The 16035-nt window shown below is 47.4% G+C and overlaps 1 protein-coding gene across 1 annotated transcript in view; it reads left to right on the forward strand.

Moving 5' to 3' along the window:
* Nucleotides 1–16035, forward strand: part of LOC129861361 (serine/threonine-protein kinase WNK4-like) — a 70504-nt gene that overhangs the window by 31508 nt on the left and 22961 nt on the right. The window contains 3 exon segments of the mRNA XM_055932780.1: nucleotides 7564–7699; nucleotides 9749–9865; nucleotides 14598–14771. Coding sequence (XP_055788755.1) covers nucleotides 7564–7699; nucleotides 9749–9865; nucleotides 14598–14771 — 427 coding nt within the window.

The following is a 16035-nucleotide window of genomic DNA, read 5'->3' on the forward strand; positions in this document are numbered from 1 at the left end:
CAGCTGAGGGAAACAGCAGCTCGTCTCTCTCCAGCTGAGGGAAACAGCAGCCCGTCTCTCTCCAGCTGAGGGACACAGCAGCCCGGCTCTCTCCAGCTGAGGGAAACAACAGCCCGTCTCTCTCCAGCTGAGGGACACAGCAGCCCGTCTCTCTCCAGCTGAGGGAAACAGCAGCCCGTCTCTCTCCAGCTGAAGGAAACAGCAGCCCGTCTCTCTCTCCGGCTGAGGGAAACAACAGCCTCTCTCTCTCTCCAGCTGAGGGAAACAACACCCTCTCTCTCTCTCCAGCTGAGGGAAACAACAGCCTCTCTCTTTCTCCAGCTGAGGGAAACAACAGCCTCTCTCTCTCTCTCCAGCTGAGGGAAACAACAGCCTGTCTGTCTCCAGCTGAGGGAAACAACAGCCTGTCTGTCTCCAGCTGAGAGAAACAACAGCCTCTCTCTCTCCCCAGCTGAGGGAAACAACAGCCTCTCTCTCTCTCCAGCTGAGGGAAATTAAGCCTCTCTCTCTCTAGCTGAGGGAAACAACAGCCTGTCTCTCTCCAGCTGAGGGAAACGACCGCTCCTCTCTCTCCAGTTGAGGTAAAGACCGCCCCTCTCTCTCCAGCTGAGGGAAACAACGTCTTGTCTCTCTCCAGCTGAGGGAAACGACTGCTCCTCTCTCCAGGTGAGGTAATCGACCACCCCTATTCTCTCCAGCTGAGGGAAACGACCGCCCCCTCTCTCCAGCTGAGGGAAACGACCGCCCCTCTTTCCAGCTGAGTGAAACGACAGCCCGTCATTCTCCAGCTGAGGGAAACAACATTCTGTCTCTCTCCAACTGAGGGAAATAACATTCTGTCTCTCTCCAGCTACAGCTCCTCTCTCCAGCTGAGGGAAACAGCAGCCCTTCTCTCTCCAGCTGAGGGAAACAGCAGCCGTCTCTCTCCAGCTGAGGGACACAGCAGCCCGTCTCTCTCCAGCTGAGGGAAACAACAGCCTCTCTCTCCAGCTGATGGACAAAACAGCCCCTCTCTCCAGCTGAGGGAAAGAACAGCCTATCTCTCTCTCCAGCTGAGGGAAACAACAGCCTCTCTCTCTCTCCAGCTGAGGGAAACAACAGCCTCTCTCTTTCTCCAGCTGAGGGAAAGAACAGCCTCTCTCTTTCTCCGGCTGATGGAAACAACAGCCTCTCTCTCTCTCTCCAGCTGAGGGAAACAACAGCCTCTCTCTCTCTCCAGCTGAGGGAAACAGCAGCCGTCTCTCTCCAGCTGAGGGACACAGCAGCCCGTCTCTCTCCAGCTGAGGGAAACAACAGCCTCTCTCTCCAGCTGATGGACAAAACAGCCCCTCTCTCCAGCTGAGGGAAAGAACAGCCTATCTCTCTCTCCAGCTGAGGGAAACAACAGCCCGTCTCTCTCCAGCTGAGGGAAACAGCAGCCCGTCTCTCTCTCCAGCTGAAGGAAACAACAGCCTCTCTCTCTCTCCAGCTGAGGGAAACAACAGCCTCTCTCTTTCTCCAGCTGAGGGAAACAGCAGCCCGTCTCTCTCTCCGGCTGAGGGAAACAACAGCCTCTCTCTCTCTCCAGCTGAGGGAAACAACACCCTCTCTCTCTCCAGCTGAGGGAAACAACAGCCTCTCTCTCTCTCCAGCTGAGGGACAAAACAGCCTCTCTCTCTCTCCAGCTGATGGACAAAACAGCCCCTCTCTCCAGCTGAGGGAAACAACAGCCTCTCTCTCTCTCCAGCTGAGGGAAACAACAGCCTCTCTCTCTCCAGCTGAGGGAAACAGCAGCCAGTCTCTCTCTCCGGCTGAGGGAAACAACAGCCTCTCTCTCTCTCCAGCTGAGGGAAACAACACCCTCTCTCTCTCCAGCTGAGGGAAACAACAGCCTCTCTCTTTCTCCAGCTGAGGGAAACAACAGCCTCTCTCTTTCTCCAGCTGAGGGAAAGAGCAGCCCGTCTCTCTCTCCGGCTGAGGGAAACAACAGCCTCTCTCTCTCTCCAGCTGAGGGAAACAACAGCCTCTCTCTCTCTCCAGCTGAGGGAAACAACAGCCTGTCTGTCTCCAGCTGAGGGAAACAACAGCCTCTCTCTCTCTCCAGCTGAGGGAAACAACAGCCTCTCTCTCTCTCCAGCTGAGGGAAACAACAGCCTCTCTCTTTCTCCAGCTGAGGGAAACAACAGCCTCTCTCTCTCTCCAGCTGAGGGAAACAACAGTCTCTCTCTCTCTCCAGCTGAGGGAAACAGCAGCCCGTTTTTCTCCAGCTGAGGGAAACAACACCCTCTCTCTCTCCAGCTGAGGGAAACAACAGCCTCTCTCTCTCTCCAGCTGAGGGAAATTAAGCCTCTCTCTCTCTAGCTGAGGGAAACAACAGCCTGTCTCTCTCCAGCTGAGGGAAACGACCGCTCCTCTCTCTCCAGTTGAGGTAAAGACCGCCCCTCTCTCTCCAGCTGAGGGAAACAACGTCTTGTCTCTCTCCAGCTGAGGGAAACGACTGCTCCTCTCTCCAGGTGAGGTAATCGACCACCCCTATTCTCTCCAGCTGAGGGAAACAACCGCCCCCTCTCTCCAGCTGAGGGAAACGACCGCCCCTCTTTCCAGCTGAGTGAAACGACAGCCCGTCATTCTCCAGCTGAGGGAAACAACATTCTGTCTCTCTCCAACTGAGGGAAATAACATTCTGTCTCTCTCCAGCTACAGCTCCTCTCTCCAGCTGAGGGAAACAGCAGCCCTTCTCTCTCCAGCTGAGGGAAACAGCAGCCGTCTCTCTCCAGCTGAGGGACACAGCAGCCCGTCTCTCTCCAGCTGAGGGAAACAACAGCCTCTCTCTCCAGCTGATGGACAAAACAGCCCCTCTCTCCAGCTGAGGGAAAGAACAGCCTATCTCTCTCTCCAGCTGAGGGAAACAACAGCCTCTCTCTCTCTCCAGCTGAGGGAAACAACAGCCTCTCTCTCTCTCCAGCTGAGGGAAACAACAGCCTCTCTCTTTCTCCAGCTGAGGGAAAGAACAGCCTCTCTCTTTCTCCGGCTGATGGAAACAACAGCCTCTCTCTCTCTCTCCAGCTGAGGGAAACAACAGCCTCTCTCTCTCTCCAGCTGAGGGAAACAGCAGCCGTCTCTCTCCAGCTGAGGGACACAGCAGCCCGTCTCTCTCCAGCTGAGGGAAACAACAGCCTCTCTCTCCAGCTGATGGACAAAACAGCCCCTCTCTCCAGCTGAGGGAAAGAACAGCCTATCTCTCTCTCCAGCTGAGGGAAACAACAGCCCGTCTCTCTCCAGCTGAGGGAAACAGCAGCCCGTCTCTCTCTCCAGCTGAAGGAAACAACAGCCTCTCTCTCTCTCCAGCTGAGGGAAACAACAGCCTCTCTCTTTCTCCAGCTGAGGGAAACAGCAGCCCGTCTCTCTCTCCGGCTGAGGGAAACAACAGCCTCTCTCTCTCTCCAGCTGAGGGAAACAACACCCTCTCTCTCTCCAGCTGAGGGAAACAACAGCCTCTCTCTCTCTCCAGCTGAGGGACAAAACAGCCTCTCTCTCTCTCCAGCTGATGGACAAAACAGCCCCTCTCTCCAGCTGAGGGAAACAACAGCCTCTCTCTCTCTCCAGCTGAGGGAAACAACAGCCTCTCTCTCTCCAGCTGAGGGAAACAGCAGCCAGTCTCTCTCTCCGGCTGAGGGAAACAACAGCCTCTCTCTCTCCAGCTGAGGGAAACAACACCCTCTCTCTCTCCAGCTGAGGGAAACAACAGCCTCTCTCTTTCTCCAGCTGAGGGAAACAACAGCCTCTCTCTTTCTCCAGCTGAGGGAAAGAGCAGCCCGTCTCTCTCTCCGGCTGAGGGAAACAACAGCCTCTCTCTCTCTCCAGCTGAGGGAAACAACAGCCTCTCTCTCTCTCCAGCTGAGGGAAACAACAGCCTGTCTGTCTCCAGCTGAGGGAAACAACAGCCTCTCTCTCTCTCCAGCTGAGGGAAACAACAGCCTCTCTCTCTCTCCAGCTGAGGGAAACAACAGCCTCTCTCTTTCTCCAGCTGAGGGAAACAACAGCCTCTCTCTCTCTCCAGCTGAGGGAAACAACAGTCTCTCTCTCTCTCCAGCTGAGGGAAACAGCAGCCCGTTTTTCTCCAGCTGAGGGAAACAGCAGCCCGTCTCTCTCTCCGGCTGAGGGAAACAACAGCCTCTCTCTCTCCCCAGCTGAGGGAAACAACAGCCTCTCTCTTTCTCCAGCTGAGGGAAACACCAGCCTCTCTCTCTCTCCAGCTGAGGGAAATAACAGCTTCTCTATCTCTCTCTCTCTCTCCAGCTGAGGGAAACAACAGCCTCTCTCTCTCTCTCCAGCTGAGGGAAACAACAGCCTCTCTCTCTCTCCAGCTGAGGGAAACAACAGCCTCTCTCTCTCTCCAGCTGAGGGAAACAACATCCTCTCTCTCTCTCCAGCTGAGGGAAACAACAGCCTCTCTCTTTCTCCAGCTGAGGGAAACACCAGCCTCTCTCTCTCTCCAGCTGAGGGAAACAACAGCCTCTCTCTCTCTCCAGCTGAGGGAAACAACAGCCTCTCTCTCTCTCCAGCTGAGGGAAACAACAGCCTCTCTCTCTCTCCAGCTGAGGGAAACAACAGCTTCTCTCTCTCTCTCTCTCTCTCTCTCTCTCTCCAGCTGAGGGAAACAACAGCCTCTCTCTCTCTCTCCAGTTGAGGGAAATAACAGCCTCTCTCTCTCTCTCCAGCTGAGGGAAACAACAGCCTCTCTCTCTCTCCAGCTGAGGGAAACAACAGCCTCTCTCTCTCTCTCCGGCTGAGGGAAATAACAGCCTCTCTCTCTCTCTCCAGCTGAGGGAAACAACAGCCTCTCTCTCTCTCCAGCTGAGGGAAACAACAGCTTCTCTCTCTCTCTCCAGCTGAGGGAAACAACAGCCTCTCTCTCTCTCTCCAGCTGAGGGAAACAACAGCCTCTCTCTCTCTCTCCAGCTGAGGGAAACAACAGCCACTCTCTCTCTCCAGCTGAGGGAAACAACAGCCTCTCTCTCTCTCCAGCTGAGGGAAACAACAGCCTCTCTTTCCAGCTGAGGGAAATAACAGTCTCTCTCTCTCTCTCTCTCTCTCCAGCTGAGGGAAACAACAGTCTCTCTCTCTCTCCAGCTGAGGGAAACAACAGCCTCTCTCTCTCTCCAGCTGAGGGAAACAACAGCCTCTCTCTCTCTCCAGCTGAGGGAAGCAGCAGCCTGTCTGTCTCCAGCTGAGGGAAACACCAGCATCTCTCTCTCTCCAGCTGAGAGAAACAACAGCCTCTCTGTCTCCAGCTGAGGGAAACACCAGCCTCTCTGTAGTCTATTTATTGAAGCACAATGGGCTCTGATGTTTCTGTTTTACTTTCGTATCAGATGTTTCTGGTAACTGTGTTTTCATGAAGCGGAATGTGAGGAGAACAGCTTTCTTCTCTGTAGGGGAGCCTTGAATGGTGTGGGGCTGGTCTGTGTGCGTGTGTGCGGGTGTGTGTATGGTCCTGCATGTGTAGCACATGGGGATGTGTGAAACTTACTCCTCAGCTTGAAATTTCCCCACTTGCGCCGCTGAATAGCAAGCTTTTTGCGTGGTGCGACTGGTAAGACACTTCCGGAAGGAGGTCACGTGTGCTAGCAAGGCAGAGGTCCTGGGTTCGAGCCTCGGTGTTATCCAAATCAGGAGGAAGTGGTACTCGCTAAGCAAGTAGCGTGAGGTCCTTTACGTGTGTGTTGTCATCTGGTGCCCATTCTGTCTAGGGAATACCTTGTTCAAGTTTTATCCGCTATGAACTAAAGTTACCCAAAAGTTATTCAAATTTTAGAGAATGGTTAGAAAGCACAGTGGAATCTTCTAACCAGTAGAGCGTGTGTCTGTAAATGTTTGCTGGCCTCAGAGGAGTAGTGGATGGCTGGAGGGATAAATCAGGGACCACGGCTCTAAGAGACCCAGGGGACTCAATTAGCTAACCGTGAAGCTTTTCACTGCATTTTCTCCCAGGCTGTGTAACACGTTTTCATTACAGAAATGTTCCACTGCTGAAGAGAACACATGGATTTGTTGTTCCTTTCTTATGACTGTATTGTTTTCTTTCGGAGATGTGTCCCATATTACAGCACACTAACGTTTACTATATCCTCACATTAGGCTTTATTTGGCATATACACTCACCGGACAGTTTATTAGGTACACCCATCTAGCACTGGCACGGGCCCCCATTTGCCTCCAGAACAGCCTGAATTCTTCAGGGCATTCTACAATGTGTCGGAAAGGTTCCACAGGGATGTTGGTCCATGCTGACGTGATGGCATCATGTAGTTGCTGCAGATTGGACAGCGTTACATTCATGCTGTGAACAGCCCGTTCCATCTCATCCCAAAGATGCTCTATTGGGTTGAGGTCTGGGGACTGCGCAGGCCACTCAAGTAAACTCGCTGTCATGTTCCAAGAAATGTTTTTCCACTCCTCAACTGTCTAGTGTTGGTGATTGCGTGCCTGCTGGAACCACTTCTTCTCCTTTTTAGCTTATAGGAGTGGAACCCGGTTTGGTCATCTGCTGCAATAGCCATTCTATGACAAGAATCAACGTGTTGTGCGTTCCAGGATGCCATTCTGCATGATACTATCGTACTGTGCCGTTATTTGTCTGTTTGTGACCCGCCTGTTTGTGACCCGCCTGCTTCCACAATTCTTGCCATTCTCCTTCCACCTCTCTCATCAATGAGCTGTTTTCACCCACAGGACTGCCACTGACTGGATGTTTTTTTTTCTTCGCACCTGTAACAGAGACGCTGTGAGTCGAGAAGCAGGTGAAACGTTTAATAAAACAACAAACATGAAACGAGACAACATAACAGTGGCGACAATGCATGAACAATACCGACTGAGGAAGGAGGGAGTGACAGATAAAGGGGAGATAATCAGGAAGGTAATGGAGTCCAGGTGAGTATCATAATGATCTGCAGGTGCGCGTAATAATGGATGCCAGGTGTGCGTAACGATGCATCCCAGGACTGGTGGTTAGTATACCGGCGACGTCGAACGCCGGAGGGAAGGAGCGGGAGTAGATGTGACAGCACCATTCTCGGTAAACCCTACACACTGTAGTGCGTAAAAAGCCCAGGAGGGCGGCCGTTTCAGAGATACTGGTTCTGGCGTGCCTGGCACTAACAATCATTGCAAACTCAAAGTCGCTTTAGTCACTCGTTTTGCCCATTCTAACGTTCAATCAAACAATAACTAAATGCCTCGATGCCCGTCTGCCCGCTTTATATAGCAAGCCACGGTCATGTGACTCACTGTTTGTAGGAGTGATTTGTGACATCGGCGGATGTAAAAAGGGCTTTATAAATACATTCGATTGATTGATTCATTAATTGTCGTGAACGGGGGTTGTACCTAATAAATTGGCCGGTGAGTGTATATTTGGGATGTTTAACGGTCTAGCTCTGTTTCCTATTGTGACGTGTGGTTATTTCTATTTCATCCTCATTGCATGGTTATTAACTCATAAATGACTGCAACATAAAATGCACCAGTGGTTTTACAGTGGTAATGACAAATTTACTAACACGCCAATCATCTTCACAGCTATGCCTCCGACGTGACCTCGGGTTTGAGTGATGGCTACGAGGGCCTATCAGAGAGGAGTGGCAAGACTGCTGCCAGGCGCACGGCTGGCAAGCTGTTCCGGAGGAGAGCCCGTTCAAGACTGCGCATCACTGGGGTAAAACAAATCAATTCATCAATCAAGACTATTCTATACAACTGATTGTCAAGCCCACAATTAGGGCCTGTCCCAAGAGCACCCTATTCCCTATATAGGGGGGAATATAATGCTAATGGGGTACCATTTGGGATGCCTACTTTGCAGTTTCCCCTATATTAATTTAGCAGCAGCACTTTTTTAATATACAGAGGGGAGAACAAGTATTTGATACACTGCCGATTTTGCAGGTTTTCCTACTTACAAAGCATGTAGACGTCTGTAATTTTTATCATAGGTACACTTCAACAGTGAGAGACAGAATCTAAAACAAAAATCCAGAACATCACATTGTATGATTTTTAAGTAATTCATTTGCATTTTATTGCATGACATAAGTATTTGATCACCTACCAACCAGTAAGAATTCCGGCTCTCACAGACCTGTTAGTTTTTCTTTAAGAAGCCCTCCTGTTCTCCACTCATTACCTGTATTAACTGCACCTGTTTGAACTCGTTACCTGTAAAAAAGACGCCTGTCCACACACTCAATCAAACAGACTCCAACCTCTCCACAATGGCCAAGACCAGAGAGCTGTGTAAGGACATCAGAGATAAAATTGTAGACCTGCACAAGGCTGGGATGGGCTACAGGACAATATGCAAGCAGCTTGGTGAGAAGGCAACAACTGTTGTCGCAATTATTAGAAAATGGAAGAAGTTCAAGATGACGGTCAATAACCCTCGGTCTGGGGCTCCATGCAAGATCTCACCTCGTGGGGCATCAATGATCATGAGGAAGGTGAGGGATCAGCCCAGAACTACACGGCAGGACCTGGTCAATGACCTGAAGAGAGCTGGGACCACAGTCTCAAAGAAAACCATTAGTAACACACTACGCCGTCATGGATTAAAATCCTGCAGCGCACGCAAGGTCCCCCTGCTCAAGCCAGCGCATGTCCAGGCCCATCTGAAGTTTGCCAATGACCATTTGGATGATCCAGAGGAGGAATGGGAGAAGGTCATGTGGTCTGATGAGACAAAAATAGAGCTTTTTGGTCTAAACTCCACTCGCCGTGTTTGGAGGAAGAAGAAGGATGAGTACAACCCCAAGAACACCATCCCAACCGTGAAGCATGGAGGTGGAAACGTCATTCTTTGGGGATGCTTTTCTGCAAAGGGGACAGGACGACTGCACCGTATTGAGGGCAGGATGGATGGGGCCATGTATCGCGAGATCTTGGTCAACAACCTCCTTCCCTCAGTAAGAGCATTGAAGATGTGTCGTGGCTGGGTCTTCCAGCATGACAACGACCCGAAAAACATTGACAGGGCAACTAAGGAGTGGCTCCGTAAGAAGCATCTCAAGGTCTTGGAGTGGCCTAGCCAGTCTCCAGACCTGAACCCAATAGAAAATCTTTGGAGGGAGCTGAAAGTCCGTATTGCCCAGCGACAGCCCCGAAACCTGAAGGATCTGGAGAAGGTCTGTATGGAGGAGTGGGCCAAATCCCTGCTGCAGTGTGTGTAGACCTGGTCAAGAACTACAGGAAACGTATGATCTCTGTAATTGCAAACAAAGGTTTCTGTACCAAATATTAAGTTCTACTTTTCTGATGTATCAAATACTTATGTCCTGCAATAAAATGCAAATTAATTACTTAAAAATCATTCAATGTGATTTTCTCGATTTTTGTTTTAGATTCCGTCTCTCACAGTTGAAGTGTACCTATGATAAAAATTACAGACCTCTACATGCTTTGTAAGTAGGAAAACCTGCAAAATCGGCAGTGTATCAAATACTTGTTCTCCCCACTGTATACAGTACCAGTCAAAATTTCGGACACACCGACTCATTCAAGGATTTTTCTTTATTTTTACTATTTTCTACATTGTAGACATCAAAAGACATCAAAACTATGACTATGACGACATCCTGCATACACACGTCCTGCATACACACGTTCTACATACACACGTTCTACATACAGACGTTCTGCTGCTTCCCCAGTGTTTCTTTAGTCTACAGAACATAAACAAAGTTACCCTGATGGATGGTGTCTCTATGTGCAGCTCTCTGACAAAGACGACCGGGTGGTGGAGTGTCAGCTGCAGACTCACAATGACAAGATGGTTACCTTCAAGTTCGACCTGGACGGAGACAACCCAGAGGACATCGCAGTTGTCATGGTTAGTGGTCACCTCTGTAGTTCACTACTTTTAACCAGGGCCCTAAATAGGAAATAGGGTACACCATTTGGGACGCAGACCTAGTCTACTCAGTCGACCATTGGCCCTTCACTGATCTCCAAATAACAGACCTACACACTATAGGGTAGTATAATCTCCAGAGAAATGAAGCACTACCAGCTTAATTTAATAGCAGATTCTACTATCTTCCCCTATCTCACACAGCAGCACAGGCTCTACGTCCCACTTCCAGTTTAAACACTTTTCTCTGTGTTTCTATGTCATATAGATGTATCTCAGTTAGGGGGATGTGAGGCATGTAGATAAGCAGTTTACACCGTGCCATTTTAGTTTACACACGTCTCATTTAGGTTTGATTATGAACTTGGCGGGGTTCTGGCGTAGGGATACACAAAGCACGTAGCCAAGATGAGGTAGTGGTATTTTCTACTTCTGTTGGTGGTAAATTCTAGAACTTTGTGTTGACTGATTATTCTGTTTATTCCAACTCTGAATGAAACACAGTGCGCTTTTGTTTAGTTGAGTCTTGGCACAGAGTTAGTTAGGTCTTATAAAAGCCCCTGTGGTTATTAGTGAAGTACACCAGCACTACAAGAGCTGAATTAAGACATGCTGACAGGAGAGCCAGCCCATTCACCACACCCAACCATCCAATCAAACCACAATTCACAGAATTATGCAAACCGCCTTAAGTTATGGCTGCAAGGGGCAGTATTGAGTAGCCTGATAAAATGTGTCCATTTCAAACGGCGTCGTACTCAATTCTTGCTCGTACAATATGCATATTATTATTACTATTGGATAGAAAACACTCTCTAGTTTCTAAAACCGTTTGAATTATTTCTCTGAGTGAAACAACTCATTCTGCAGCACTTTTCCTGACCCGGAAGTTCAAAGTCTGAAACCGAGGCTCTCTTCCTCTTCCTGCCTATAAATGGGCAATGAACGTAAGAGTCTACGTACACTTCATACACCTTCCTCTGGGTGTCAAGAAGGCTGTGAGAGAAGAAAGGAGGTGATTATCTCGATCTGGGATGGAATAAACCCTCTTGGAATGACGTGTACCCAATTTCCGGTACTCTGAAGGACGCAATTTGGACTGTGGGGTTGCCTTTTGTTTTGCTGACGTTATAGGCAAATATTATTTCCGGCTTTGATTTTATTTGATACATGTCACCATATCATCGTAACGTATGTTTTTTCAATATAGTTTCATCAGATTATTGAATTTTTTTCGGGAGTTTTACCGTGTTCCGTTCTCTTCCGTTTGTTTACATGGAGAGATCCGTGCAAACCGGCTAGCGCGCTTGCTAAATGGAGAGAGAAAGTTGCCATTCTGAATCCAAACAACGACTCATATGGACAAAGGACACCTTGTTCAACATTCTGATGAAAGATCAGCAAAAGTAAGACCCAATTTATGATGTTATTTCATATATCTGTCGTAGTCGCCGGCGCCCAAGTGTTTCTATTGTGCTAAGCTAATATAATGCTACATTTTGTTTTCACTGTAAAACACTTAATAAATCGGAAATATTGTCTGGCATCACAAGATGCCTGTCTTTCATTTACTGTACACTATGTATTTTTCAGAAATGTTTTATGATGAGTAATTAGGTATTTGACGTTGGTGTCTGTAAATATTATGGCTGCTTTCGGTGCAATTTCTGATTGTAGCTGAAATGTAAACTATGATTTATACCTGAAATATGCAAATTTTTCGAACAAAACATATGCTATACAATAAATATGTTATCAGACTGTCATCTGATGAGTTTTTTTCTTGGTTAGTGGCTATTTATATCTTTATTTGGCCGAATTTGTGATAGCTACTGATGCAGTCAAAAACTGATGGAGTAAGAATAGTGGTGTCTTTTGCTAACGTGGTTAGCTAATAGATTTACATATTGTGTCTTTCCTGTAAAACATTTTAAAAATCGGACATGTTGGCTTGATTCACAAGATGTGCACCTTTCATCTGGTGTCTTGGACTTGTTAATGTGTGAAAGTTAAATATTTAAAAAAAATATCTTTTGAATTTCGCGCCCTGCACTTGAGCTGGATGTTGTCATAAGTGTACCGGTGTCGGGCTGCAGCCCAAACAGGTTAATCCTGCTCTAGACCAGTGGTTTTCAATCTGTGGTCCTCGGACCACTGGTGGTCAAATTTTTGATTGTGATTATTTATTTTAATTACATTTTTTTAGTTATATTTTTTTGTTGTTGAAAAAATTATAACAGTTGGGAGTATTAATGTTATTGTTGGCAATTTTACATAAATGTTCACAATGCAAATTGTTTTAATATAATAATAATAAAAGGCCTTTTATTTGTTCCATTCACTGCTAAAATTGACCAAATATTTTATGTAAAAAAATTATCTGCAACTAATGGTGGTCCTTGAGATTTTGACGTGATTTGGTGGTCCCCGGAACGGAAAAGGTTGGAAACCACTGCTCTAGACTGCTCCAACAAATTAGTACTGTGTGTGGAGGTTATGACAATGAGGGCAGACAGACATACACTACCGTTCAAAAGTTTGGGGTCACTTAGAAATGTACTTGTTTTTGAAAGAAAAGCCATTTTTTTGTCCATTAAATTAACATCAAATTGATCAGAAATACAGCGTAGACATTGTTAATGTTGTAAATGACTACTGTAGCTGGAAACGGCAGAAAATATGGGTAAAATAACACAGACACTGGACAGAGGAACTCTGCCTAGAAGGCCAGCATCCCGGAGTCACCTCTGTTGACGTTGAGACTAGAGGTCGACCGATTAATCGGAATGGCCGATTAATTAGGGCCGATTTCAAGTTTTCATAACAATCGGAAATCGGTAATTTTGAACTCCGATTTTGCCGATTTTTTATAACTACACATGGTTGATGATATTACTAGTTTATCTAGCGTGTCCTGAGTTGCATATAATCGATGAAGTCCGCATTCGCAAAAAAGGACTGTTGTTGCTCCAATGTGTACCTAACCATAAACATCAATGCCTTTCTTAAAATCAATACACAGGTATATATTTTTAAACCTGCATATTTAGCTGAAAGAATACAGGTAAGCAGGCAATATTAACCAGGTGAAATTGTGTCACTTCTCTTGCGTTCATTGCACGCAGAGGCAGGGTATATGCAACAGTTTGGGCCGCCTGGCTCATTACGAACTAATTTGCCAGAATTTTACGTAATTATGACATAACATTGAAGGTTGTGCAACGTAACAGGAATATTTATACTTATGGATGCCACCCGTTAGATAAAATACGGAACGGTTCCGTATTTCACTGAAAGAATAAATGTTTTGTTTTCGAGATGATAGTTTCTGGATTCGACCATATTAATGACCTAAGGCTCGTATTTCTGTGTGTTATTATGTTATAATTAAGTCTATGATTTGATAGAGGAGTCTGACTGAGCGATGGTGGGCACCAGGAGGCTCGTAAGCATTCATTCAAACAGCACTTTCGTGTGTTTTGCCAGCAGCTCTGCTGTTTATGAATTGAAGCCTATCAACTCCCGAGATTAGGCTGGTGTAACCGATGTGAAATGGCTAGCTAGTTAGCGGGGTGCGCGCTAATAGCGTTTCAAACGTCACTCGCTCTGAGACTTGGAGTAGTTGTTCCCCTTGCTCTGCATGGGTAACGCTGCTTCGAGGGTGGCTGTTGTCAATGTGTTCCTGATTCGAGCCCAGGTAGCAGCGAGGAGAGGGATGGAAGCTATACTGTTACACTGGCAATACTAAAGTGCCTATAAGAACATCCAATAGTCAAAGGTATATGAAATACAAATACAAAAAGTGTTCATTCAGTATTGTTGTAATTGTCATTATTACAAATACATTTAAAAAATCGTCCGATTAATCGGTATCTGCTTTTTTGGTCCTCCAATAATCAGTATCGGTATCGGCGTTGAAAAATCATTATCGGTCGACCTCTAGTTGAGACTGGTGTTTTGCGGGTACTATTTAATGAAGCTGCCAGTTGAGGACTTGTGAGGCGTCTGTTTCTCAAACTAGACACTCTAATGTACTTGTCCTCTTACTCATTTGTGCATCGGGGCCTCTCACTCCTCTTTCTATTCTGGTTAGAGCCAGTTTGCGCTGTTCTGTGAAGGGAGTAGTACAAAGCGTTGTACGAGATCTTCAGTTTCTTGGCAATTTCTCGCATGGAATGGCCTTAATTTCTCAGAACAAGAATAGACTGACAAGTTTCAGATGAGTTATTTGTTTCTGGCCATTTTGAGCCTATAATCGAACCCACAAATGCTGATGCTCCAGATACTCAACTAGTCTAAAGAAGGCCAGTTGTATTACTTCTTTAATCAGGACAACAGTCTACAGCTGTGCTAACATACTTGCAAAATGGTTTTCTCATGATCAATTCGTTTTTTTAAATTATCAACTTTGATTAGCTAACACAACGTGCCATTGAAACACAGGAGCGATGGTTGCTGCTAATGGTCCTCTGTACGCCGATGTAAATATTCCATAAAAAATTGTCAGTTTCATTAACAATGTCTACACTGTATTTCTGATCAATTTGATATTATTTTACTGGACAAAAAAATGGCTTGTCTTTCAAAAACAAGGACATTCCTAAGTGAGCCAAAACTTTTGAACGGTAGTGTACATACACAGACAGGCATGCAGGCAGGCAAACAGGCTGACATGTGTTATTGATTTATTCATGGCGTGTGTATTTTCCAGGTACACAATGAGTTCATCCTGCCATCGGAGAAGGAGGGTTTCATCCACCGCATGGGTGACATCATCAAGAGGGCGGAGACTCTGATGAAGGAGCACATGGTTCACGTGGGCGGCAGCCATGGAGCGCCATGCCCACAATACCACAACAGGGTCAACTCATTGTCTTCGTCACAGGTCAGTACCAGCTCAGGTAGCAGCAGAAAACAGTCCATAACCTGGGTGACTGGAGTCTCTGACATTTTTATGGGCTTTCCTCTAACAACGCCTATTGTATAGGTTCTGGATGGCAGGGAGCTTGGCCCCAGTGATGTACTGGGCCGTTCGCACTACCCTCTGTAGCGCCTTACGGTCAGATGCCGAGCAGTTGCCATACCAGGCGGTGATGCAACTGGTGAGGATGCTCTCGATGGTGCAGCTCTAGAACCTTTTGAGGATTGGGGACCCATGCCAAATCTTTTCAGTCTCCTGAGGGGGAAAAGGTATTGTCGTTCCCTCTTCACGACTGTCTTGGTGTGTTTGGACCATGATAGTTCGTTGGTGATGTGGACACCAAGGAACTTGAAACTCTCGACCCACTCCACTACAGCCCTGTCGATGTTAATGGGGGCCTGTTCGGCCCGCCTTTTCCTGTAGTCCACGATCAGCTCCTTCGTTTTGCTCACTCACATTGAGGGAGAGGTTGTTGTCCTGGCACCACTGCCAGTTCTCTGACCTTCTCCCTATAAGCCGTCTCACCGTCGTCGGTGATTAGGCCTACCACTGTTGTGTCGTCAGCAAACATAATGATAGTGTTGGAGTCGTGTTTGGCCATGCAGTCGTGGGTGAACAGGGAATACAGGAGGAGACTAAGTACACACCCCTGAGGGGCCCCAGTGTTAAGGATCAGCGTGGCAGACGTGTTGTTGTCTACTCTTACCACCTGGCGGCATCCCATCAGGAAGTCCAGGATCCAGTTGCGGAGGGAGGTGTTTAGTCCCAGAGTTCTTAGCTTAGTGATGAGCTTCGTGGGCACTATGGTGTTGAACGCTGAGCTGTAGTCAATGAACAGCATTCTCACATAGGTGTTCCTTTTGTCCAGGTGAAAAAGGGCAGTGTGGAGTGCGATTGAGATTGCGTCATCTATGGATCTGTTGGGGCGGTATGCGAATTGGAGTGGGTCTAGAGTGTCCGGGAGGATGCTGTTGATGTGAACCATGACCAGCCTTTCAAAGCACTTCATGGCTACCGATGTGAGTGCCACAGGGTGGTAATCATTTAGTCTGCTTGAAACATGTAGGCATTACAGACTCGGTTAGGGAGAGGTTGAAAATGTCAGTGAAGACACTTGACAGTTGGCCCGTGCATGCTTTGAGTACACATCCTGGTAGTCCGTCTGGCCCAGCGGCTTTGTGAATGTTGACCTGTTTAAAGGTTTTGTTCACATCGGCTACCGAGAGCG

The sequence above is a fragment of the Salvelinus fontinalis genome, chromosome 1, assembly GCF_029448725.1.
Source record: "Salvelinus fontinalis isolate EN_2023a chromosome 1, ASM2944872v1, whole genome shotgun sequence".
Taxonomy (NCBI): domain Eukaryota; kingdom Metazoa; phylum Chordata; class Actinopteri; order Salmoniformes; family Salmonidae; genus Salvelinus; species Salvelinus fontinalis.